Genomic DNA, 26,831 nt, shown 5'->3' on the forward strand with positions numbered 1-26,831 from the left:
AGCCGGCTCTGCTTTTGACTTTGGCATAGCAAATGTCCTTTAAATCAAGCAAGATCGGGGGCAAAGCAGAAAAGGGGCACACGAAGTGCGTGTCGATTGCTTCGCGTGAACCTGGACACTTTGAACTCGCCCCTGTGTTCAGGTGTCCAGTGGAGGTTTGCACCTCGCAGGCCAGGGCCTGGCTGGGGTGGTGGTGGTGGCCGTGGGCTCGAATCACCCAGATTCGTCGGCCTGGGACGGGTCGCTGTTGAGGGGCGCCGATGCAGAGGTGTCGCCCTCCGGAGCCGCAGGGGCCTGGGATCTGGGCGAGAACGGGAAGCGCTTCTAGATCGGAGTGATAGCCGAACCTTAGGCTTTAAAAATTTTTATTTTCATGCTCTTTCTGGCCAGCCTGAACTTCCATAGTGAGCTCCAGGGAGCTCAGTGCGCGGCGCACAGCCATCAACGGGGCCACCCACACTGCAGGAGGTGAAGCCGGCCGCAGGCCGGAACCCGGGAGCGCAGTAGACATCCCTCCCCTGGCCGGGGCCAGCTTCCCCGATCCGTGATGTTCTGTCACTCGGCTGTAGCCTGGAAGTGAGCAGTGGTTACCCTTGGGAGAGAGGGATGTCCGGGTGGTGCACTACCACCAGGTGGAGGGGCAGAGAGAGGGGGTTTTTGTTGTTGTTGTTTTTTATTGTTTCTATTTAGAGGAGGTTGGTCCCAGAACCAGGCTGATGAAAGGCCTGCGCCACAAGGCCGAACTGTTGGGCAGGTTGGGGGAAGAGCTTTGGGGAAATATTTCTTGTATCTCGAGAAAGAAAGGCAGCCAGAAACAAGTTTGGGATTTTTCAAAGAAAGAAAAATTGCTGTGGGGGTAACGGGGGTTGATTTGAGTCAAGCTGGCTAGTGTGGGGGTTCGTTTGTGTGAATTTTCTGCGTGGCAGACCTAGTGTGTGGGCCCGGGCTGGGTGGAAAGAGAAGGGATGGCCTAGGAAAGGACTCAAAGACTCCTGCGCTTTCCATTTTCCCGTTCTCGAAAGATAGGTGGGAAGGGGGCTGCGGACTAAACCCTGGAAAGAGAAGGCATTTTCTTAACACCGGTGACCTTGGCGTGAACTGAGGCTATCGATCCTTAGGAGAGGAAAACATAGGCGCAAACCAGACTTCTTGTAGGAGAGTCAGCTCACGGGACCCAAATAATGAAAGGCAAGAATCGTTGTAAAGGGAACCATCTCTGTTCCACAAAAGCTTACAGGGGATTTCCTCTATCTTCAATGCATCAGCCATTTGAAAAGGCGGAAAGGTTACTAAGGACATGAGTGAGACCTTTAGAGCCGGCATTTTAAAGCTCACAAATTAGCACCGTATGTATACTGTAAATCAAGTTAGCACTGTATGTATTCTGTAAGTTAGATGACATACCCCTAATCTCCTTCCTTTCCTGCAGTTAAGTGAGAAAAGAAAGTCACAACATTATCTTTTACAGGCGGGAGTTGAGAATTACATAAAATACAATGAAATAGGTCAACTATTTGATTTAAAAATTGATGATGGATAGTTTTGGTAATTTAAACTTACATATTTACTTATTGAAACCCTGAGATTTCTGGGAGGTCTTAATTCTTTTTTCTTGGCCTTTCTTTGTAAAGGGTAAGGTTGGTGACCTCAGGTCAAATTTCTTATATCCATCCTCTAACCAAACTTGCTGGAAAGGAAATGTTCACCAAACCAATAGTTTATTATATTTTTTGAAAGCAAGTAATAAGCAACTTAGCCATTATATGACTAACACAATGCCATGATTCCATTATTTTTAGTGAGATTTCAAGAATGGCGAAAAGTATTATGTCGTGTATCAATATAAAATATTCAATTTTCAGATTTTTTACAATAGTAAAGGTGATTATTTTTTATAGTATCTATTAAGTCTTGGCTACTTTCTTATGGTATATTAGAAACCTGTGATAGTAGTCAACTGCTACATAGAATTTCATGTGTGCCTGAAGACCTTGCTTCACATATAATATTTTGTATTCCCACCCATGATCCTCCATGACTGTGTCTGCAGTGACTTTTAATATTTGCCTTTGGAAAATGAGGAAACTGAGGTGCCTGGAATTAATGAGTGTAAAGCTTTGATTGGCATAGAGTTTGCTTGATATCCTTTAAAGTCTATTGTTGTAATTAAAAAAAAAAAAAGCCTGTCAGAGTAGCTGCCTGTTAAGAAAAAATGTGGGTACACTTGAGGCCCTATACATCTCTGCCCCCCACTCTCCCTGTAATTGTACTTTGATCTTAGACAAGTTTCCATACATCTTCCCTCTTTTGTAAAATAAAGGAAGTTCCTTTACTTAGTGGAGGGACAGCGAGAAGGATTTGAAGCAGGTGTGTTGGAAAGTGAAACTCAATTTTTTTTTTTTTTCAGAAAAATGTCCTATCAGTACCAAAACACAGGATGCTAGAAAGCTTACAGGCAAGCCTAGGGCCTGGTTCTGATGGACAGGTTCGGCATGCTGTGAACCTGTGATTCCACGGGTGGGGGTGTGTGTGGAATCCAGTGAGTTAAAATGCTCCAGTGAGTTGTGACCTTGTATGAGTCCTCCTACTTTTCTGGTCCCATAAACAGTCTGCAAAGCCTCTAAAATGTTACTATTTGCAAGAAACATGTAGCTTGTCTGAATTGACACCTACATGATGTGTGGTATATGATTAAGGGGTTTTACAATCCTTTTTACGAGATTTAGCAGACACTTGCTCATTTATAAACATTTAGACTTTACCTCTAGGGTATTTTTTTTTTAATTACAAACAAAACTTTCTTAGGTGGCTGGTTTTTATGAAATTTGTCATTGCCACCCCCCCCCCTCCATGGGCAATCAGAAGCTCTTTCTTGGTCAAGAAAGAAAACAAAAGTGAGCGCGACCAGTCCCAGGCATTCTTCAGAAACCGAAACCCTGTAATGTACTTATACAACAATACATGCATGTATACGTACGTACGTCCAGTGAAGAATAAGGTGAAATTGAATTCTTTCCTTATCAAGAAATACAATCAACAATACAAAAATCATCGACCTAGGTTAGAACCAATGAGTGCATGCTCGACTCTCCACATCCCTTAGGTCTCCCGCCCCAGGGTGTCCAAAGGCCTCTGGACCCCACATCCCGAACTAAACAAAGCCCACCTCACTCCTGGCTTCCTACAGGACCACCAGGCCTCCAAAGCAGGCCCGGAGAGGGACAATTTCGTTTGCAACCTAGGCGGACGCATCCTAAGAGCTCAGTGCTGAACGTTTTTCTCCCATGTTGTCCTTTGTCCTTTAGACCTGCGGCTGAAGAGGGAGAACAAAGCCTTGCCAGCCTTCTTCGTGGGAGCCCTCGCCCGACCGGGGCGCGCCGAAGGCGGTGCGCAGCGTCCCGGAGCAGCCAGCGGGTGACCAAAGGCCGTGCCGCCCGCTGCAGTGCGCGCCAGCCGGGCCCAGGACCCCGGAGTGGAGTCGGTCCTCCTGCACCACCTTCTGCACCAGCCAAAAAACCCAAAAACTCCGCTTGGGATTTTCCTGCTCAAACGAGAGCCCGGAGACAGTTGGCTCCACGCTGGATCTAATGAGCATGCGTTTTTGAGTGATTTGGGTTTCCCTCCCCCTGACTTTCGACCTCCGTTTTCCTGACAGTACGTTATTCTTGTCGCTCTTGTCTCCTACCTTCCCCCTCTCCCCGCGTGACCGCGTGGCCGGCGAGGGAAGCGAGGACTCGCCCGCGGGGATGTACCAGAGCTTGGCCATGGCCGCGAACCACGGGCCCCCGCCCGGGGCCTACGAGGCGGGCGGCCCCGGTGCCTTCATGCACGGCGCGGGCGCCGCGTCCTCGCCCGTCTACGTGCCCACTCCACGCGTGCCCTCCTCGGTGCTGGGGCTGTCGTACCTCCAGGGCGGAGGCGGCGGCGCGGCGTCCGGGGCCACGTCGGGGGGCGGCTCGGGGTCCGCCCCGTCGGGCGCCGCCGGACCCGGGACGCAGCAGGGCAGCCCGGGCTGGAGTCAGGCGGGAGCCGACGGAGCGGCCTACACCCCTCCGCCGGTGTCCCCGCGCTTCTCCTTCCCGGGGACCACCGGGTCCCTGGCGGCCGCCGCCGCCGCCGCCGCCGCCCGGGAAGCCGCAGCCTACGGCAGTGGCGGCGGGGCGGCGGGCGCGGGCCTGGCGGGCCGCGAGCAGTACGGGCGCGCGGGCTTCGCGGGCTCCTACTCCAGTCCCTACCCGACCTACATGACCGACGTGGGGGCGTCGTGGGCCGCGGCCGCGGCCGCCTCCGCCGGCCCCTTCGACAGCCCGGTCCTGCACAGCCTACCCGGCCGGGCCAACCCCGCCGCTCGACACCCCAATCTCGGTGAGTACCGAAGGTTAATTTGGAGTCTTGTTTTGGGGGACCTTTATCTGGTACCGATTGTGCGCTGGGGCGCGGGAAGGGGGGTCAGTTCAGTGTGCAAGGAAGGCGCACTGGAAATGGAGCTGGTGGCGTGGGTGATGGTGGCAAGGAGGCAGCGTCCCGCGAGCCCCTTCTGTAAAGGCGTGGCAAGGTCCGAATGCAGCATCCCCTCCCCAGGGTGTAAACCCGGACTTGGAGTCTGTGGGGCTCGGGGTGACCAGTGGGAGGTGACAGGCCTGCCTGGATCTGGAGGGGAGGCCCCAGGACGGTGTGTGCGTGGGGGGCGGGCGCTCTCTCCCCCCAGCCTCTGCAGACCTGCATACATTGGTTTGGACCTGAGTCTGTCCCATTTGGCAGCCCGGTTGGAGGGTCCTTCCGAGCAGCAGATGATTTTACTGTGGGGGGTTTCACACCGGAAACGAAGGAAGACCCAGCAAAGGAGACCGAGATAGGCTTAAGTTGGGGCTCCCGCCCTGGGGGTGTCCAGCCATGCTGTGGGGGTTATGTGGTGCTGCCCGCCTGAGGCAGACACCCTGTCAGGGCTTGGGGGACATCGGAAGCCCAGAGGGGCTTCTTGATAATGTCCGCATTAGACAGACGCTTCCCAGCTACTATTGGGCCCTCGGCCTCCCCTTCTTCATACATCTGTACATGAAAGAACGCGGAAGTAAGAAGGTCCCAAGAAAGATTTCCTTGAAAGAAATGTCAGACCTGGAAGGAGGAACTGGGAGCTTGTCTTTCCCAGTTTAGAAAATGAGTTCTGAAACCGGGCATGGTGGTGTACACCTTTGATCCCAGGCAGAGGTAGGAGGATTGCTGAGAGTTCAAGGTCACCCTGAGACTCCATAGCGAATTCCAGGTCAGCCTGGCCTAGAACTAGACAGCACCTCGGAAAAACCAAAGAAAGCAAAAATATTCTGAGAAAGGCCTGGCTACTTGGGCTGACAGAAAAAGGAAAGTGGGGATGGCCAGTTCAACATGCAAATGACGTCTGGTCTTGTGGAATTTCTAGAAGGGACAGAAGGTGAGATTTGGACTGAGCAGGATCTCGGGAGGAGGGGAAGAAGCCCAGACTTGAGAAACAAAGTTAACATTTATTGACTACCTACTAAGTGCTAAAGCCTTTAGCTTTTGTTCTCACTTTGAAGAGTAAAGTCTGTCTCTCCTTGTTTCCAGTGTCAACCTGTTTCTGATAGGGTCAGGGCTTTGAAGAGCTTTTACATTTTCTCTGGCCCTGGGTGGCCAGAGATCTCCAGGAGGTTTGTCCAACCAAATACACATCCCAGGTAAACTGATTAACTGTGGGAGTGGCACAGGGCAGGGTTTTTAGCCCTTGTGTCCCTCTCCTCAGGGGGAGGAGGAGTCATCACTCCAATGGAGCGGTGGACCTTTGAGGCAGAGCACAATGGCTTCTCCATGTGGTTAGACTTGGGTGTGCTAGGCTTGGGTCTGCATTCCTAGTCTCCTGGTTCTTTCCAGAACTCTTTTGGGAGGCCCCAGTTTAAAATAGGGAGGAATGATCTAGCTGTGATGGCCCATGTCTGTAATCCCAGCATGAGGGAGTTGTAGGCTAGCCTGTATTACTTATAGAACACGATCTCAAAATAAGATAAAATAAAAAGCTGGAGAGATGGCTTAGCAGTTAAGGCACGTGCCTGGGAAGCCTAAGGACCTAGGTTTGATTCTCCAGGTCCCACATAAGCCAGATGCACAAGGTGGTGCATGCATCTGAAGTTTATTTGCAGTGGTTCGAGGCCCTGGCATGCCCATTGTCTCTCTTCCTTTCGTTCCTTCTCTCTGTCTTTAATAAATAATAATATGAAAAGATTGCCAGGTAGATAACACACTCCTTTAATCCTAGCACTAGGGATGCTGAGGTAGGAGGATCTTCAGGCCAGCCTGGACTAGAGTGAGACCCTGCCTCCCTAGCAAACAAACAGGTGTTTGGTTGAGGAAAAGATAAAGTTCTACTTCCAAAGATGGAAGAGACTTCCTGGCGACCCATGGAAAAAGCAAATTCTAGTGTATGAGTGTACACCATGGGCATTTAGATTTTGCAGTGCACGCCCTCTGGTGCAGATCAGGGAACTGAAGTAAGAAGTGTTTCCCACATTCCAGAGTTAACACACGGTGAGCCACCCTGGAAGGAGCATCCGCTCTCCATCTCCTCCAGGCCTGAATGCCCAGGTTCTAGTCGTGAAGCCCCTGGTTGTTTTGTAAGTGATGAAGTCATGAGAGTGGCCACTGGATCTCAGTAAGAGAATACAAGCATGTTCAATTGTTGGTGCTTAGATTCTATTTATGTAATTGATAATTTAATTTTTATACATGTATATAATGTTTTGATCATAACCCCTTCTTTTACCTTCTCTTATCCCCTTCATTCCCTTCCCACTGAACCCCTTCTTCCCAACTAACCCCTTTTCTGCTCTGATGTCCTTTTATCCTTCTTGTATGGATGTATGTCCCACTGAGGTTTTTAAAATATTTTACCTATTTATTTGAGAGAGGGAGGGAGGGAGAATGGGCACTCCAGGGCCTCCAGCTACTGCAAACGAACTGCAGACGTGTCACTTTGTGCATCTGGCTTAAGTGGCACTGGGGAATCAAACCTGGGTCCTTAGGCTTCACAGGCAAGTGCCTTAACTACTAAGCTATCTCTCCAGCCCAATGAGGTGCACCTTTAACCACTGAGCCATCTCCTCAGCCCCTCCACTGAATCTGATTAAGGTTGCCTGCATGAGCATGAGTCAGGTGTTCTTGACCAGAGTACACGCAGTTTACCAGTGGCTGAACCACTGAAGCAAATGTCTCCCCCTCCTCCAGCAACCATTAACTGCCAATAGCTCCTTAAGGAGGGATTGGGGCCTCCTGTTCTTCTCCACCACCTGTGATAGAATGTTGGTGGGCCCAATATTGCGTGGGTTTTGTGCAGGCAATGACAGCCACTGTGGTGTCATGAATGCAATGGCCACGTCGTATCTGGAAGACAGTGCTCCTCCATGGTACTACGCCTCATCCTCTGGCTCGAAGATCTTTTCTGCCCATCTTCTTTAAGGTGGCTAGGTAGAATGCAATGTGCGTGTGTGTGACAGCAACAGGATTTACTTACTTATTATTTTGGTTTTTTGAGATAGAGTCTCACTATAGCTCAGGCTGACTTGGAATTCAGTCTCGGGGTAGCCTCAAACTCACAGCTATCTTCTTACCTCTGCCTCCTGAGTGCTGGGATTAAAGGCGTGCACCACCATGCCTGGCTATTTTTTGTTGTTGTTCATTTTTATTTATTTATTTGAGAGAGAGAGAGTCAGATAGAGAGAGAGAGAGAGAGAGAGAGAGAGAGAGAGAGAGAGAGGGCACACCAGGGCTTCCAGCCACTGCAAACGAACTCCAGACGCGTGCACCCCCTTGTGCATCTGGCTAGTGTGGGTCCTGGAGAATTGAGCCTCGAACTGGGGTCCTTAGGCTTCACAGGCAAGCGCTTAACTGCTAAGCCATCTCTCCAGACCTATTTATTTATTTTTGAGATGGTATCTCACTATGTAGACCAGGCTGGAAAGACCCTCCTGCCTCTGCCTCTCAAGTACTGGCATTAATTACAGGCATGTGCTTTCATACCTGGACTTTTTTTTTTTTTTGTATTTGAGAGCGACAGACAGAGAGAGAAAGACAGGTAGAGGGAAAGAGAGAGAATGGGCGCGCCAGGGCTTCCAGCCTCTGCAAACGAACTCCAGACGCGTGCGCCCCCTTGTGCATCTGGCTAACGTGGGACCTGGGGAACCGAGCCTCGAACCGGGGTCCTTAGGCTTCACAGGCAAGCGCTTAACCGCTAAGCCATCTCTCCAGCCCTGGACTTTTTTTTTTTTGAGCTAGGGTCTTATGTAGTTCAGATAGCCTTGACCTTCTGAGTACTGGTATTACACCTGTATCACCATGCTTGGTTTTCCTCAGGGCTGAGGGTGGAACCCAGGGCTTCATACGTGATGATGGGCCAGTACTCTACCAACTAAGCTATGTCCCCAGGCTCACAAATAGGTTTGTAAAGCTCAGCAACCTAGATTCAGAGCCAGGTGGCCCATGTGACCTTGGCCAGGTTACTAGCCTCTGTAGTCTCACCTTTTTTTTCCTATAAGGTTGAATGGTCACAACTACTTTCAGAATTGTCAACTAGACAGATGAAGTAATGTGTGTGACAAATAGTATTTGACTTTGGTCTTTCATAAATGGTTTCTGTCTTATTAAATTGTCATGGAGAATGACAAATTTTACTGGACTGAGGGACTTCCAAAAACTCAGAAATTTTAGTGCTAAGCCTGAGATAGTCCCTAGTGAACAGAGATAGTCACCCTAAATAAACACGAGAATGGATAAATGACTTACCATTGTGGGATGCAGGAATAGACTGAGAGCAAAGGAAAGAAAGTAGAGAACCATGGTCCCTCTTTCTTGGACTCTGGAAGACTTCACCTAAGTGATGCCATCTGAATTGAGCCATGGAGTGAAAATAGAAATTTGCCAGGAAAAGAACCTGGAATTAAAAAAAAAAAAAAAAAAAAAAACAGGCCAAAAGGAGATATACCTTCATTGACTTGATATACTATAAATGATACCACACAGCTTGTCTTTTGCTTAAATAATATAGTTATCTCCATAGAGCAAGCCACAGAGATGAATTCACTCAGAAATATTTTTAATTTTCATGAGAGAAATAAGTGAACACTATATTTTTCTATAAAATGTTTACTGCTATTGTATTAATAATTAACTAGCAATGCTTATATTGGCTATTGGAATAAGGGAAAAAATCAAAATGATTAAAATAAAAAAAACAAACTCTGCCAGGCATGGTGGCAAAGCCTTTAATCCCAGCACTCAGAAGGCCAAGATAAGAGAATCACTGTGAGTTCGAGGCCAGCCTGGGAGCCTGGGACTACCGAGAGAGTTCCAGGTCAGCCTAGTCTAGAATGAGATCCTACCTCATAAAAGAAAAAAAAAAAAAAAAAAAAAAGGAATTATAGGAAAGAAAGAGACAAAATTTACTTAACAGAAACACCTGAAAAGCCCTGCACTTAGTGGGTGGGAAGAGATGATTTTGTCCTGACTGTAATGTATGTGAACTTTAATTCATTCCAAGTTCAATAGAGCTAGGACCCTAAAACAATTGTTGAAGTTATTAATTGGGCACATGAATGGAATTCTGTGACCTTATGAAGGGGAGGGCAGGTACAGAGTCTTACTCATATATAAGTACCTGGCACATGCTGGGCACGTAGCAAATATTTGAGTAGAGATCTCAGAGGTAATTGCCCCAGGACTCTGCCCTGCCCTGGTCCAACCACACAGAATGGTCGCTAGTCCTTTAAGAAGGAAACTGGAGCTGGGCGTTGGTGGTGCACACCTGTGATCAGAGCAATTGAGAGCCTGGGGCAGGAGGATGGAGTGTTCGAGGCCAGCCTGGGCTACATAGTAATGTTTGTCTCAAAAGAAAAATACTCAAACTGGAGAGCCTAAGGGAAAAGTGAGCAAGATGAAAAGGGGTTCTAAAAGCCTTGGGGTGCCACTAGAGAAAATGAGAAGCTATATTGTGTGGCTCTCGGTGAGCGAGGGTTGAGAGCATTGTCATGCTTGTCTACAGTGTCTGGAAGTGCAGTGAGGCTTGTCTTTGGGTCCACTGGTTCCTGGCAGTCTGGCCTTGAAAGAGGAAGAAGTTGTCTTCTTTTAAAGGACCCAGTGATGTTGTAATGCTGGTATAGACACTTGGCACAGCTCGCTGAAGTTTTTGAAAATGGTTGTCCTGTCTCTCTCCCTCTCTGCCTCTCCCTGTGTCTCTCTGTGCATCTCTCTTGAGACACAGAAAGAGTATCATGCAGTTCAGGTTGGCCTTGAACTTGCTGTGTAATCAAGGATGACCTAGAATTTCTTATCCTTCTGCCTTTGCCTCTCGGTGCCAGGGTTGTAGGTGTGTACCACTAAGTGCACTTGGGGCTTGGAACTTGCTAGGCAGGCACTACCCACTGAGCCACATCCCCAGCCCCCACATGGTTGCCTTTTACTGTATGTACACCACACCCCAGAGTGTGTGGCCTTTGTACTAATTAATGCAATAGGCATTGGATCACTTATTTAACTTCTATTATTAAATTGTATTATATTCAAAACAATTAAGGATGAAAAGGAGACTGAAATTACACATTAATATTCCTCAGAGAAGGTAGCATGATGATAGATGTTACTGGAGAGGCTAAGAAACATATTTTATTAAGGAAAAAATAGTTCTTTTGTGTCATGGAGAAGTAAGCAATTAACCTGTTCTCAAAGGATCTGAACAACTTTGAGTCATTTGAAGGCTCAGTAAAAGTAACACAATGCAATACATGTATATCACTTAGGACTATCGAAACAATTAATCTTAAAAGCGTTGCCCCATTTGATGTGGGGTGGGGCACTTGGCACTTTAGGTGCTCAGAGAATCTGTGGCTGAGGTCAGTGGGAAACACTGCAGTGTTTGTTGGGTCTTTTGGGGACTGCTTATCAATGAAGCCAGTACAGGGAACTTTGTGAGGCCAACTCGACAGCAGCCTATTTGGCTAGAGAACAACTTGTCAGTCTTCAGGAAAACCAGAGTTGTTTAATTTTCCGGTTACCACCCTGGGCAGGTCAACTCTAGTGGAGACTGCTCTGTGGAGCTAAGTGGAGAACCAATTAAATAAGGAAGGGGGTTGGGGTAGACCCAGGTGTGTCACTGCCTCAAGTGACACCTGTCACTTGCCCAGTCATGTCCCATGAAAAGGTCAGGCCACATTTTCTAGTAGAATGATGCTGAGGAGAGTTTTAGATAACACTCTCTTCTGTACCCCGGTACCCCTCCATGGATTTTCTTCCATAAATACACTATTAAAAAAATACTGTGATGTGTGGAGAAACAAATTCTGATACCTGTGGATGGGTGTATTCCTTGGTACAACCTTTCTAAAAAAAGATTTATTTACTTATTAGAGATGGAGAGAAAGAGAATAGGTGTGCCAGGGCCTCCAGCTACTGCAAAGGAGCTCCAGACACATGTGCCACTTTGTGCATCTGGCTTACGTTGGATCTGGAGAATTGAGCCTGGGTCCTTAGGCTTCACAGGCAAATGCCTTAACTGCTGAGTGATCTCTCCAGCCCCCTTTGGTACAACCTTTATAGAGAGTCCTTGGTAATATCAAATTCCACAGTAGATAGCCAAGATATAGAATTTCTGACTTCAAAGAATTCATTGTGCAGCATATTAGTGGCAAAAATTGGAAGCTACCTAGATTTACATTGTTAGGGGACTGCTTCTCTACATGTGGCACATGAACACCATACAATATCACAAAGGCATAAAAAAAAATGAGGGTCATTATGCAATGCCATAGGATCCTTTCTAAGACTTGTAAGGGCCAGGGTTGTCCCTTTGTGTTGAAAAAGGCAAGAATAGGTTCTATTCACTTGAGAATCTACAAATGATCTCTGGAAACCTTTCAGAGATGATTTGTAAAAATGTCTCTTCATACATTGTCACATGGAACTTATTATACGGTTTGCCTGTGGGGAGGATAAGGAGTAGAAAAGGATAAGATCAGGAATGCATTATATACGCCTTAGAACTTAAAAACACTTTGACCCATTGTAACTGTTTTCATGGCCATTGTTTTGCCTTGTTATTAATCCACTAACTAAAAAACTAAATTCAAAATATGAAAAGTTAGAGTTGATATCATTTTTTATCATTATTATTGTTGCTGGCTTGAGGCACAGACAGTCTCCTTCTAGCCCAGGCTGACCTAAAAGTCACAGTGATCCTCCTACCTCAATCTCCAGAGTGTTGGGTTTGCAGGTGTGAGCCACCACACTCAGCTTCATTGAGTTAGTTTTTCCCTCTGTGTGTGTGTGTGTGTGTGTGTGTGTGTGTGTGTGTGGGCTAGACATTGATTTCAGGCATCTGTTTTGATTGATAAAGTCTCTACTTAAATCCATGTCATTGATTCATCTTAGTCTACCTGGTTAGCTTGCTTGGGGATTCCATCTCTGCCTCTCAAGTGCTGGGATTACAGATGGGCAGCTATATCCACGTGGCATTTACATTGACACTGGGCATTTGAACTCAGAACTTCATGCTTGTGTGACACTGAGCCATCTCCCTAGCCCCTTAAAAATAAAAATAATATCTATTACTATTGTAATATTAATAACAATATTATAATTATTATACCTTGTCTTTTGAGATAGAGTCTCACTCTAGCCCAGGCTGACTTGGCACTCACTCTGTTGTCCCAGGCTAGCCTCAACCTCATAGTGATCTTCCTATATCTGTCTTCAAGTGCTGGGATTAAAGGCATGTACTTTCATGCCCGGTACCTTAATTATTATTTTTTTTATTATTTACTTATTTGAGAGAGACAGAGAGAGACAGAGAATGGGCGCGCCAGGACCTCCAGCCACTGCAAATGAACTCCAGACACACATGCCCCTTTGTGCATTTGACTTTTGTGTGTCCTGCGGAATTGAACTTTGGTCCTTTGGCTTCACAGGCAAATGCCTTAACTGCTAAGCCATTTCCCCAGACCCCCTTAATTATTTTTAAATGTGTAGCTCAGTGGTGTTAGGTATATACATGCTGGTATGCAACAGATCTTCAGAACTTTTTCATCTTGCAAAACTGAACCTCTCTGCCCAGCAATAAACACCCCTTCATTCCTCACCTGCCCCAGACACTAGTAACCTTCATTCTACTTTCTGTCCCTGTGAATGCGACTACTCTCGGTTCCTCTCACATATGGAACCAACCATGTTTGTCTTTCTGTGTCTGCTTTATTTCGCTCAGTATGTCTTCAGGGGTCTCCCATCTTCCACTGTCTGTGTAGACCTCATTTCATTTGTGCATCCCCCTTGGATTCTGCATGAGGTGACATGTACAAACAGAATCCTTAGAATTTGTAAGGATGCAAATGATATTACTTATTTTTAAATGTATTAAACCAAGGCTGTGGAGACAGTTCAGACAATAAAGTGCCTGCCTTGCAAGCATAAGTTTGATTCCCAGAAGCCATTAAAAACAAAAAAAAAGCAGACATGGGCTGAAGAGATAGCCTAGTGGTTAAGGCATTTGCCTGCAAAGCCAAAGGATCCTGGTTCGATTCTCCAGGACCCATGTAAGTCATTAAATGCACAAGGTTGCGCATGCATCTGGAGTTCATTTTCAGTGGCTAGAGGCCCTGGCATACCCATTCTCTCTATCTGCCTCTTTCTCTCTCTCAAATAAATAAATAAAACATATCTTTAAGCTGGGTGTGGTGGCACATGCCTTTATTCTCAGCACTTGGGAGGCAGAGGTAGGTGTCCCATCCCTGGGATGAAGAACTTCCCAAGGTCCGGTTGTGGGCACACTCACATACCTGGTAGTTGGTAACCTCAGTGGTGGGTAGTTCTCCCACGGGTGACGTTGGGATTAGAACCTGCTAGAAAACCACCAACCTACTTACCTGTTCCCAGAGTACAAGGCAGTTCTTTTAAACCAGTCATTGCTGTCTGTCCTTCACCGGTAGAGAAGGTGTGTAGAAGTTAGAACAACTGGGCCCTTTGCAAATTCACTGTCATTTGCATGAGAAAGAGGAAGGACTACTGCATTTCCCTTTCCTTGTTCTGGAAGCACCCTCTAGTTCTGCCCTGAGAGCCCTAAGGGACCTGGCTGACCTTTGGTAGATCACGAAGAGGCTTCATGGAGCACGCATTGCTCACGTTTTATTGGCTGTCTATCGAGCTGTTCCTTTGTCACCTTTAAAGAAAACAAGGAGATAATTGTGAGTAGGCTCATAGAAGGAATGACCTCAAGTCTGTTTTAATTTATGTGAAAAAAAAAAATTCTGGAGGGAGGGAATTCCCATGGGATAATTTTTTATAATCATGGAAAATGCTAATAAAAATTTAAAAAAAAACAGATTAAAAAAAAGTCTGCTTTTAATCCATTAAATGTTTGGATAATAATAGCTTTTTTGGGATAGTATCCTGCATGTTACTCAGAATCCTACAGAGTAGGAAGTTGGTGTTGTCAGAGGGGCAGGACTTTGGGATTGTTAAGTCTTTCCTGGACATATGATCTTCATTTAGTTGGAAAGAAACAGGCTTAGACAGATGAAATGAACGTGTCTCTGGGAGCAAGCCAGAACTCCACTCAGGACACGGGGATGGTCAGTCTCTAGGACCAAAGCTTTCTCATCTCTTACACTCTGTGTCTGTCACACTGAGCTGAGGGCAGGAGCCCTCCAGACATCCCCGATGTGTGGCCAGCTGAAGGACTCCCTCCCCAGTGCCAGCTGGGTTTCCTGCGTCCCACAGCCAGATCTCTGCAGGTGCTGGGGCTTCCCGTCTTAGGCTGCTTCTGTCCTTACCGACAGAGCCCATAGGAATGCAGTGACAGGAGCCTCGGCCTTCCTCCCGGAGCTGGTGTGCCTAATGTGAAAGAGAATCCCAGAATTGGACCCTCCAAACTAGAGGATGGTATTAGCTCTAGAAGGCCTGTGGGCTGCTGGGGAAAAGTGAACCCTCTGGATCTCAGAAACCCTTCTCCTAGGCTGGGCAGATGGTTTAGCAAACATAAGAATTTGGATCCTTACCACCCATGTAAATGTGGGGTGTGGTTTCATAGGCCTCTAAGCTCAGCTCTCAGGAGGCAAAGACCGGAGGATCCCTGAGGCAAGCTGAACTGGTGAACTCCTTCAGTGAGAGACTCAGTAGATAAGGTGGAGAGTGATTGAGGAAGACATCTGACCTTGACCTCTGGCCTCCACATGTACTCGCACATATGTGCACCTGCACACACATATGTGACCATATGCATATGAACAGATGTATACACACATGCATATCACACACACATGCAAATAAAGGAGGGCTGGGCATATGGCTCAGTGGTTAAGAGCACTTGCCATATAAGCCATGAGGACCTGAGTTTGGTCCTCAGCACCCATTTAAAAAGCCAGGCATGAGGCTGGAGAGATGGCTTAGCGGTTTAGTGCTTGCCTGTGAAGCCTAAGGACCCCAGTTCAAGGCTTGATTCCCAAGGACCAGATGCGCAAGGGGGCACATGCGTCTGGAGGTCGTTTGCAGTGGCTGGAGGCCCTAGTGTGCCCATTCTCTCCCTCTCTCTCTCTCTCTTTCTTTCTTTCTCTCTGTCACTCTCAAATAAATAAACAAACAAACAAACAAACAAAAAAGATTTTTTTAAAAGTCAGGCATGGTTACACACATGCTTAGAACCCCAGTGCTGGTGGGCTTGGGGATGCAGGGCAGCGGTGGTGGGGAGGGAGGGGTGGAGAAAGGAGGCTCACTAGAACTTCCTGGTCCACCCGCCTAACTGCAAAACGGGAGGTCCAAGTGCAGAAGACTGTCTCAGGGAAATAAGTGGAAGAACAGTAGGGGAGGACCCCTGGCATCTTCCTTGGGTCTCTGTACACATGTGCCCAGGGCATATGCATCTGCATGCACACATATACCACATACTACATGCACAGCAAAAAAAATAATAATAATCATTAATTAAAAATGCTTTCCTGGGCTGGAGAGATGGCTTAGCGGTTAAGCGCTTGCCTGTGAAGCCTAAGGACCTCGGTTCGAGGCTCGGTTCCCCAGGTCCCACGTTAGCCAGATGCACAAGGGGGCGCACGCGTCTGGAGTTCGTTTGCAGAGACTGGAAGCCCTGGCGCGCCCATTCTCTCTCTCTCCCTCTATCTGTCTTTCTCTCTGTGTCTGTCACTCTCAAATAAACAAATTAAAAATTAAAAAAAAAATGCTTTCCTGAGAGAAGTTGTTACCATCAGCTCCGCATTGCTGGGATGAAACCAGACATAGCGTAGAGGAGGAAGAGGTTCATTTCAGCTCACAGATCGAAGGGGAACTCCCAGCAGTGGCGGGAGAAGCTGGTTCCCATTCATAAATCCCAGCAGGGAGAGAGATCACCAAACAGCCAGCACCACAAGCAAGAACAAAGGGGCGGGAAACCAGGCAGAGCTCAGACTGCTCCGCACACCTTTAAGCTGGAAATCAGAGCCTTCCCCAAACCCCTTAGGGCTGGACCCCCAATCCAATTCCAGTGACTCCTCTTCCAGCCTGGCAGCTGGAGACCCTAAAACATCTGAGTCTATAGAGGGGTGTGCATTCAAACTCCCACTGAAGTCTATAGCTCCTTCTCTGTTTGCACTTTTCTTCAATAATTTCAGGTGTAGTTGTGGCAGCAGAGAAAGGAGAGGGAAGGGTGTACTGGTTATGATCTTAATAAAGATGAACTTGGGGTTTGGACGCAGGCAGGGGAATAAAACCCCAGGCAGATCAGGTGAGCCAAGCCAGGCAGAGTTTCCCTGCACCGAGTCCAGCTGCTGCTCAGCGCTGCTGGCTCATTTCTGGCAGGTAGCCTGTGATTTTTATCGCCTGGTACTCTCTAATCAGAATAGGCAGGATATTCAAGCTTCTTATCTGAATGAAGGGAATTTGGTTTTCTGGCCTTTGGCATTTTGTAGGAGTCCAATAAATAGCTTAATATTTTCAGTCATTTTATTTTATTTTTAAGGCAGGATCTCACTTTTGCCCAGGCTGGCCTCAAACTCACAGAGATTCTCCTTCCTCAGCCTCCCTAGAGCTGGGTGAAGGGTGTAAGCCACAGCACTTGGCTTGACTTAATATTTTAAACTTTCCTTTTCCCACTAAAGACACACTGTCCAGGCAGGTAACTCAGTCCACATTAATATTGAAATAGTTCTGCAAGTGGCAATTGGGGCTGTCTTTGGCTCTGTGTTGAGTGACCGTTGATGAACTTTGTTTTAGAGGGTGAGAAATGAAGAAGTTACCCATCAAATTTGATGGGATTTAAAAATTATTTATTTGAGAGAGCAAGAGAGAGAGAAAGAGGCAGAGAGAGAGAGAGAGAGAGAATGGGTGTGCCAGGGCCTGTAGCCACTGCAAATTAACTCGAGAAGCATATATCACCTTGTGCATCCAGCTTACATGGGTCCTGGGGAATTGAATCGAGGTCCTTTGGCTTTGCAGGCAAACACCTTAACCACTAAGCCATCTCTCCAGCCCTTGATGGGATTTTTTAGTTACCAGCGTTCATATATCTTCTCTAGATTCTATGTTCCCCTTCCACTGAGCCCCTTTTCCTTCCCCAGTCTCTTTTCTACTTTGATATCGATATTTTGTGTGTGTGTGTGTGTGTGTGTGTGTGTGTGTAAGTCCCTCTGACTTCAGCAGAGCTTTGCTTGCATAAGCACGGGGAGGATTATTTACCAGAGCACATGCAACCACCCAGGGGAGTGGTGGGCATTTTAAAAAAGATTATTAAGCCAAGGGCATTGGGTTTCCCCAATTGTAGATCCAGTCTTACTTCTTAAAAGTGAATGGTTTCCATCTCCATTTTTACTTCCAGAAATCCAGGCAAACTTTATCACCTCCATTTAGAGCGGATCGATAGCAACTGGTGAGCAGGTTAATGATAATCACAGAATAAACGCTGCGGTCTCAAAGTTCACCACTTCTGCGCAGCTTCAACCTCTTGGGGACCGTGCCAAGAGGCACCCACCGAGCCATCCACGCAGGTGTGGAAGTTTAAACCAGGGAAAGACGAATTCACTAGCAACTCACATTGGTTTCTTATCGGCAGCTTTCCCTATCTTCTGATGTCTGTCATTTCAGATTAAAAAAAAAAAAAAAAAAAAAAAAAAGAGTTCATCAATTGAGCTGGGAAATGGCAGGTTACATTTTGTCCTGATAAAACTTTTCTAGGTGTGCTGTTATCAGATTGGGCTGCAATTGTATGTGTTTCTGTCAAGGTTTGCAACCACCTTTTCAGATATTTTATCAGGTATTAGGTGGAGGAGACCTTCCCTCCACCCGCCTTCTTTCTGTCTTCGACCTAGGAAAAAATGACCTGATTTCCAAGATCATAAATCAGACCAGATAAAGAGAGCTAATAATACAAGCTGACCCTCAAAATTGAGGAGGCGGGGAAGAATAAACAACAAATAAAACCTTTCCCTAGCCTGTAGCGAGAACTTAACTTGACCCTACATGAAGAATGTGATTCCCACGGTGTGCAGCTAGCAGGAAGATGTTGGTTATTTAAAAAAAAAAAAAAAAAAGAAAGAAAGAAAGAAAGAAAGAAAAAAAGGAATAAAAAAGAAGAATGTCTTCCAGGTAAAGATGGCTTCAGAAAATCACATTGTATTTTTAAAATTAACTTAAATTACTGGTCTATAAAATTTAGCATATCTTGAATATAACAAAATGAAAAAGTCACATAAACCAATGTGCAAATAATTGGTAATCTTACCACTCCAAGATAACCACTGTGAAGTATTAATTCTTGGCTTTTTCGTTACCATACTATACAGGCATGCTCATATCTCTATTATTAAATAGTCATAAAAGTTACTGTTTAAAGTCACTCGGCACTGAAGACAGTTGCTTTAAGATTAGTGAGCCAGACTGGCTCCCGAAGGCTGATCCTTAAATAAAGCAAAAAGAGATTAGTAGAAGGAATTGGCAATAATAGCCAATCAAATGCCAAAACCGTGTGTAAAGATATATCTTTTTTTGATTTTACAACATATGATTGATAGCCAATTTAAGCTAAAGCGTATTGATTTAGGCGCTGGACACCAGACTCACAGTTGTGAGTGAAGCACCACCTAGCTATCCTCCCAGCTCCTTTATGGGTTTTTAAATGATGCATTTGAAGTGGGCCCCCTGGGCCCAGGCCGTGTTGATTGATGAGGCTTCTCCAACTAGGGAATTGGAGCTATAGCTGTCAGCCTGACTTAGACGGGGCCTGGCAAGCCATTGGTCTGGTGCTGCTGTGTGACTTTGGGTGACTCAGCAGACCTCTCTGTGCTCACATAATGTCTGCATTTGTAAACGAGCGAATCTGGAGATGGGCTGCTCCACAGTGCTTGGGAGAATTCTCCAATCTAGTATTCCCCCCTCTCCCCGCTCAGATCCACCCACATCTGCCCAGATCATAGTTGCCAGTGACCTTGATGAGCCTGGCTAGACAGTAACCTGAACTCACACCGGCTGGGTCAGCAGGTTTCCATGGCTACCTGGCTCATTAAGCAATAGTATATGTGAAATCTTGCATTTGATGGACTAGTTTAGTTATTTCTTATACATATAAAAACTTTACCACTAAAATGCAAAGTCAGTGGCCGGAGAGATGCTTGTGCTCAGCCGTTAAAGGTACTTGCTTGCAAAGTCTGCTGGTCCAGGTTCAGTTCTCCAGCCATTCTCAGAAAGCCAGACCCAGAAAGTGGTGCATGCATCTGACATTCCATTTGTAGTGGGAAGAGACCCTGGTGCACCTAAACACACAACACATACACACTTGCAAATTAATAAATAAATAATTTTTTAAATGCAAAACCAACTTTGGGAAAGCATGCTGGTGGCCTCACCACAGCGTGTTCTGTCGTTTACTGATTCAGTGTTCAAGGGTCTAGGACCCTGCAGAGAGTTCCAGATGCTAGAGCAGGAAGCAGACACATCCAAGAAGAACACCTTCCCACTCTGTGAGCCTCTGTGGAGATAAAAGCATGAGTCAGACCATCTCTGAATGCCGGCATCTCAGTCTGCAAGGATGATAAAAAGCGAGCATGCATTCTCACTGGTCAGGAGGGCAAACTTCCATTCTGCGGGAGACGATAGGCTCCCTAGACCTGCCCTGGTGTGGGAAGAGGAGGCCAGGCTTGTTGGAGAAGGGGTCATGTTTGTGGAGTCCTGAGGACTAAGTGGGCATTGGTGTGGGGAAGGGCTTTTTCTGTATCTTTATGTGAGTACTAGGGAATGAAACCCAGGCCCCATTCGCAAATCAGCACCTGTAACTGCCGAGCCATCTCCCCAGCCCAGTGCTTTTGGTTTTGATGAAGGAAGGCCCTTGCTTTGCTTTTGTGCGCCTGGTCCTGCAGGGTGATGGCTGCCCTCCCATATTCTGTGCCCACCACAGCAGGGCTCTGTGAAGCTTCTGGCTCAGTGGTTCCTCAGTCTAAAGTGTGTTGTGTGTTGTTTTTAACACAAGGGCAAACTCCCAGGTTGAGCGTGGCAGAAGAAGCCTGTTGTTAGGGCTCAGTGGGGAAGAAGAGGGTAAGAAGCCAGGGCAGGTCCAGCCCCCCAGTCACCCATCCCCACCATGAGATGCCACATGGGCCATTAGTCTGAGCTAGGAGGCCAAATCTTTGGTAACTCCACCCTCTTGCACTTTCTCTAGTAGAGGAAAAGTAGACGATAGAGTGGCCTTAAACAGAAATAGCAATAGTTTAATAGGGAAATCATGCATGTTTTTGTTGTTATTTTTTCTGATTGAACCCAGGGCCTTGTACCTGTGAGCAAGGGTTCTCCCACTGAACTCTATCTTCATCAAACCTCTTTTTTTGGTATCTTATTTTGAAACGGGGTCCCAGTAAGTCACCTAGGCTATCTTTGAAGTCAGTCTGTCACAAGGCCTTGAACTTGTGACCCTCCAGCTTCAGCCAGGATTACTGGCCTGTGCCACCAGCTCCAACCTGTGTTTATGAAAGTATTAACCCTGGGCCTGTGAGATGGATTTACCAGAACAGCTCATAGGAGGTTTAGGAATGAAGTTGGAGGGAATGTCTAAATACTTCTGTATGTCCCTCTAAAACTATAAAGACTCCTGGGCTGGGGAGATGGCACAGTTGGTAAAGTGCTTGCCTTTCAAGCATGAGGACTGACATTTGATCACCAGAAGTCACATGTAAAAAGCCAGGTGTGGTGACACATGTTTATAATCCCAGTACTAGGGAGGTGGAGACAAATGTACCCCTGGGAGCTTGGTGGCCAGTCAGTCTAGCCTAACTGTGAGTTCCAAGCAAGTGAGAGACCTTGTCTCAAGAAAGGAGGACAGTGCCTGAGAAACAACATCCAAGGTTGTCCCCTGGCATCTACATGCACCAGCACACACATGCACGACTGCCTGAACACAAAGGAACATGCACACACAAAAGACACAGGACTCTTCCAAGGCCTCAGTGCCTTATATTACCTTCAACTTGATGGATTATCTCTCCTTAATATCATGAAATATCCTAGTGTTAAAATTTCCATTTGTTTAATTTAAAAAGTTTGATCAAATCAGACCTATATATTACCTCTGTTGATGTCTCTTTTCTTTTAACTTCTAGGCTCCCCCTGACCTTTTTTCTGCTTTTGGTTTTTCAGGGTAGGATCTCACTCTAACTCAGGCTGACCTGGAATTCACTATGTAGTCTCAGGGCTCAGGGTGGCCTCAAACTCACAGCGATCCTCCTATCTCTGCCTGGGATTAAAAGCATGCGCCACCACTCCTGGCTTAGGCTCCCTTTTTTTTTTTTTTTTTTTTTTTTTTTTTTAATGTCCTTTTCCTTTTCTTGTAATATGTTTGCCAAAGTAGAGAGACTTTTCCTGGACAGTGTCACAGACTGGATCTCATTGACTGCGTTCTCTTGGTGACATTGACCATGCTCCTCTGGCCCCTGCATGATTGGGAAAATAACTCAGTCAGATACAGGTCTTTCATACCACTGATGGGCAGCACTGGGGTCCACTATTGTGTTAGGAGGTGCACATGTTTCGTTTGTTTCCTGAAGTACTAGAGGTTGAACCTAGGATCTCACACACTCATACAAGCTAGGAAAGTGCTCTATCATTGAGCTATGCCCTCAGCTTTGAAAAAAGTTGTTTTGTGACAGGGTCTCACTAAATTACCCAGGCTGGTCTTGAACTCACTCTACCATACCCCAAGCAGGATTGAACTTGGATGTTTTTTGCCTCAGCTCCTGAGCAGATGGGCTTATATGCCTGAGCCAACAGGCCCTGCTATGAATAGTGTTAATTTCATTTCCTTCTTTATTTATTAGCTGAAAAATGTTTTATAGCAAAACATTTTCAACATATAGAATATTTGGTTTTCCTTGAGGTGCAGTTTGGCTAGGAGAGGCTGGAAGGCTTGCTATCTTCACTTTATTTTTCTTTTTTAAAGTATTTTTTGCACATGTACATATGTGATACATGTGTACACATATGTTTGTGTGCTTGTATGTGTGTGCATGTATATGTGTGCACTAGTGTGTGTGTATGTATGTTGAGGCCAGAGGACGACCTTTGGTTTCTTGTCTCTTTGAGACAGGGTCTCCCACTGGACTGGAACATGCCAATTAGGCTTGACTGGCTGACCAGTAAGCCACGGGGATTTCCTGTCTCTGCCCTCCCAAAGCTGGGATTACAAGTATGTACCACCACACCCAGCTTTTTCACATGGATTCTGGAGGTTGGATTCAGGTCCTCATGCTTACAAGACAGGCACTTTTTTTTGACTGAGCCATCTCTCTAGCCTTCACTTTACTTTTTAATATCCAAGATAATGAAGTCTCTCCATAGCATCCTCTAGAGGTTACCAAATGTAATGAAAAGCAATATTGTACTGTTAATCACTGAGAGATTTAGACATCTATGATGTGTTTTGGTCATGTGTTCTGGATGTGTCATGACATCCTTGCCAGTGGGAACTTGCTCACATAGGCCCCTGAGTTCTTCTAACAAAGTCTTCTTTTAATAACTTCCTGTTTTCCATGCTACAAAATGTTCCAAGCTCTTGCATGTCTTCCTTCCAAATCTGAATTTGGCCAATCCCCTAAGACACCACCATGGCTGCTTCTTCTGAGGCATGAAGTGCTGGAGCACATGCTCAGGGTTAGCTCTGCTCAAGGTTATTGAAATCCTGTTAGTCTGTCAGCATGCAATTAGGGTCTATTCAACTCCTTCCTCCCCAGAATAAAAACAAAAACTCACATGTTCACAGCCATTATTCCAATTTGGAAGTAGTTTTTGTTTCATCTCATGTGTTTCGTTTAAAAATTACGGCAAAATAAGCCGGGCGTGGTGGCGCACACCTTTAATCCCAGCACTCAGGAGGCAGAGGTAGGAGGATCACCATGAGTTCAAGGCCACCCTGAGACTCCATAGTGAATTCCAGGTCAGTCTGGGCCAGAGTGAGTGAGACCCTACCTCGAAAAACCAAAAAAAAAATAATAATAATAATAATTATGGCAAAATGTACATAACTTAAAATTTACTGCTGTAAAAAATTGTTTATTCATTTGTGTGTATGTGTATACACCAAACTCTCTTGTAACTGCACATGAACCACAGACGGTTTATGTGGATAACTTGGAAATTGAATCCCAAGCTGGTAGGGTTTGAAAGCAAGTGGCATTAATGACTGAGACTTCTGAGCCCCCCAGGTTTATGATATTTTTTTACATTTTATTTATTTATTTATTAGAGAGGGAGAAACAGATAGAGAGTGAGTGAGAATGGGTGTACCAGGGCCTCTTGCCACTGCAAACGAACTCCAGATGCATGCGTCACCATGTGCATCTGGCTTACATGGGACCTGAAGACTCGAACCTGGGTCCTTGGGCTTAGCAGGCAAATGCCTTAACTGCTAAGCCATCTCTCCAGCCCAGGTTTATGATATTTTTAAAATATCTTATTTACTTATTTTATTTATTGCAGAGAGAGAAATGCAGATAGAGAGAATGGGTGCGCCAGGGCATCCAGCCACTGCCAGTGGACTCCAGACACATGCTCCACCCTGTGCATCTGGCTTACATAGGTCCTGAGGAATCAAACCTAGGGCCTTAGGCTTTTCAGGCAAGTGCTTTAACTGCTTAGCCATGTCTCCAGCACCAACTTTTCTATTTTTAAGTATGACCTCTTTAAAGTGAGTCCATACTGTTCAGCCATCACCAGCATCCATTTCCATACCAGCTCCTTCTTCCCCAAGTGTTCTTTAAACAGTGACTCTTTACATCTCTTCTCTCCAGCCCATAGCAGACCCCATTCTAATTTTTAAAAATTATTTCATATATTTTTCCTTACTTTCTGTCTTTATGAATTTCCTGCTGTCAGTATCTTTTTGAAAAATTTTATTTACTTGTTTATTTGAGAGAGCATGGGAGAGAAAGAGGTAGACAGAGAGAAAGAGAGAGAGAGAGAGAGAGAGAGAGAGAGAGAGAATGGGCACACCAGGACCTCCAGCCACTGTAAACAAACTCCAGACGCGTGCCCCACCTTGTGTATCTGGCTTACGTGGGTCCTGGAAAATCATACAGAGGTCCTTTGGCTTTGCAGGCAAACATCTTAACTGCTGAACTGCCTCTCCAGCCCCAGCTGTCAATATCTTAAGTTAACGTTCATACCCATTTGTCCTTTTGTGACTATCTTATTCCTAAGCTCAGTATACTAGTTACCTTTTCACTGCTGGGACAAAATATCCAACCGGAAGCAGCTTAAGCAAGGAAAGGGTTCATTTTGGCTTATAATTTTGATGGGAAATTTCATCACGGCAGGAGCAGACTGCAGGGCGAGCTCCTGAACACTCGGTGGGTCTGGACCAGTAAAACTCAAGGCCTGCCCCAGCCACACACCTCCTCCCACAAGGCTCCACTTCCCAAAGGCTCCACCAGCCAGGGATTAGTATGGGGCTTAATCACAAGCACACAAGGCTACGAGGGATATTTGACATTGAAACCACCACATACGCTGTCCTCAGTTTTGGAAAGTGACTCAACATTTCCTTCCTTTTCAAGGCTGAGCACTATGCTATTGGAAGCATAGACTACACTTCGCTTGCCCAGGCATCCTGGGATGGGCTTTTGGGTTGATTCTGCTTTCTGACTAGCATAAATAATGCTGCTCGTTCCACACCAGGGTACAAAGTCTGTTCAAGCCCCTGCTTTTGTGTCTTGTCGGGATACACCCACAGGGTGCATTGCTGGATCTTGAAGTAGTTCTGTGTGGTCTTGAGAAATAGCGCTATGTTCCCCACAGCAATCACACATCCTCCATGGTCTTAACATCTATAATGCTTGCACCCATAAATGCATTCCAGACAACATGATTCCTCACAAAGCCTCCTAATAATAATACCAGCGTGTTCACCAACGCTGTGATTACAGAAGCCCATGTTGTCTTCCTACTTCAGTTGTTCCTTGTGTATACTTTTAGTTGTTTAAATTTGCTCAAATCTCCTCCCTTCCCTGCCCCTAGTTTGTTCTCCAGGGTTGCCAGCCCCTGCTCCCCCATGGCCCGAAGGCAGGGATCGTGACTGAGCACTTGTTCCACTCTCTGGGAGCCTGTGACTGAGGATACCAGCTGAGGATAAACGGGCCTTCTGTGCAAGAACTGGTAACCATTTTTAAAAGCTGGTTTGTTACCAGGAGAGGAGCAAAACCTACTGTATTTCTGGAGTGTCTTGTGTCCAAGGCTCTGGTGAATCTTGGGCGCTATTAGGAAGGCCAGGACAAGCGGAACTTCCTCGCTTGTCTCTTGACTCTGGACATCAGGATTGCTGCTTCTGTCATGGTGGTTACAAGCATGGGTGCTGAAACCCCGGTTCACGCAGAGACTGGATGCGCTGGTCCCTGATGATCTATTTTGTGTTTCTTTCAACCCTAGGGAGTCTATAGTGGTTTTGTATGCAGGCGCCCTTTGTCTCCTGTTCTCTCTCACTTGACTGAACCTCCACTCACTTTCAGAAGAACTGAAAGTGGCGCTAGGAAGATGGCTCAGTGGGTAAGAGCTCTTGCTTCCCAAGATGAGGGGCTGAGTTCGATCCTTAGCATCCATGTAAAAAGTTGAGCACACATGTAACCCCAGAACCAAAGGAGACAAAAGCAGAATGGTCACTGGGGCTCACTGCTCAGCCAGGTTAGCTGGAAAATGACCTCAGCTCCAGATTCAGTGAGACCCTGCCTCGAGGAGATGAGACAGATGAGCAATAGAGGAGGACGCCCCGGGTCTCTTCTGGCTACTCCACATATCTCTGTACACAAACACCCCACAAAGAAGGAGGAGAGGAAGAAGAGGCAAGAGAATTGGCAGAAAAGGGGGAGAGAGTCAAAGACCACAGGCTCATGCTGTCCTGGGTAGCAAAGCAAGGGGGGTGCATCCTCTAGGGCTTGTCTCTGCAAGCAACCTTTGGCAAGTCTCCATGGCCTGCATTCTGCCTCACCATGCCTCATGGTGCTGATTTTTTTTTTCGAGGTAGGGTCTCACTCTGGCTCAGGCTGACCTGGAATTCACTATGTAGTCTCGGGGTGGCCTCGAACTCTTGGCGATCTTCCTACCTCTGCCTCCCAAGTGCTGGGATTAAAGGTGTGCGCCACCACGCCCAGCATGGTGCTGTTTTTTATTTGAAGTTCCACTAGACTGACGGTGTTTCTAAGGGCAAGAATTCTATCTCGTTTCGTTGTAGGTCTAGAATAAAATGGCCTAATAAATTCCAAGTAAAATGTTCATTCCCTGAAAATATAAAATCTGGATTTTTATCCTCAAGTTGATGGCCCCATCGGTCCCACATTTAT

General features: G+C 46.3%; 1 protein-coding gene across 2 annotated transcripts in view; it reads left to right on the forward strand.

Annotated features, from left to right (window-relative positions):
* Nucleotides 1-3,746: 3,746 nt before the first annotated feature.
* Nucleotides 3,747-26,831, forward strand: part of Gata4 (GATA binding protein 4) — a 55,805-nt gene continuing 32,720 nt past the window's right edge. For both annotated transcript variants that reach the window (XM_012951922.2, XM_045131813.1), the window contains exon 1: nt 3,747-4,365. In XM_012951922.2, coding sequence (XP_012807376.2) covers nt 3,747-4,365 — 619 coding nt within the window. The remainder of the gene's footprint in view (nt 4,366-26,831) is intronic.

The sequence above is a fragment of the Jaculus jaculus genome, chromosome 12 (genome assembly GCF_020740685.1).
Source record: "Jaculus jaculus isolate mJacJac1 chromosome 12, mJacJac1.mat.Y.cur, whole genome shotgun sequence".
In the NCBI taxonomy this organism is placed as follows: domain Eukaryota; kingdom Metazoa; phylum Chordata; class Mammalia; order Rodentia; family Dipodidae; genus Jaculus; species Jaculus jaculus.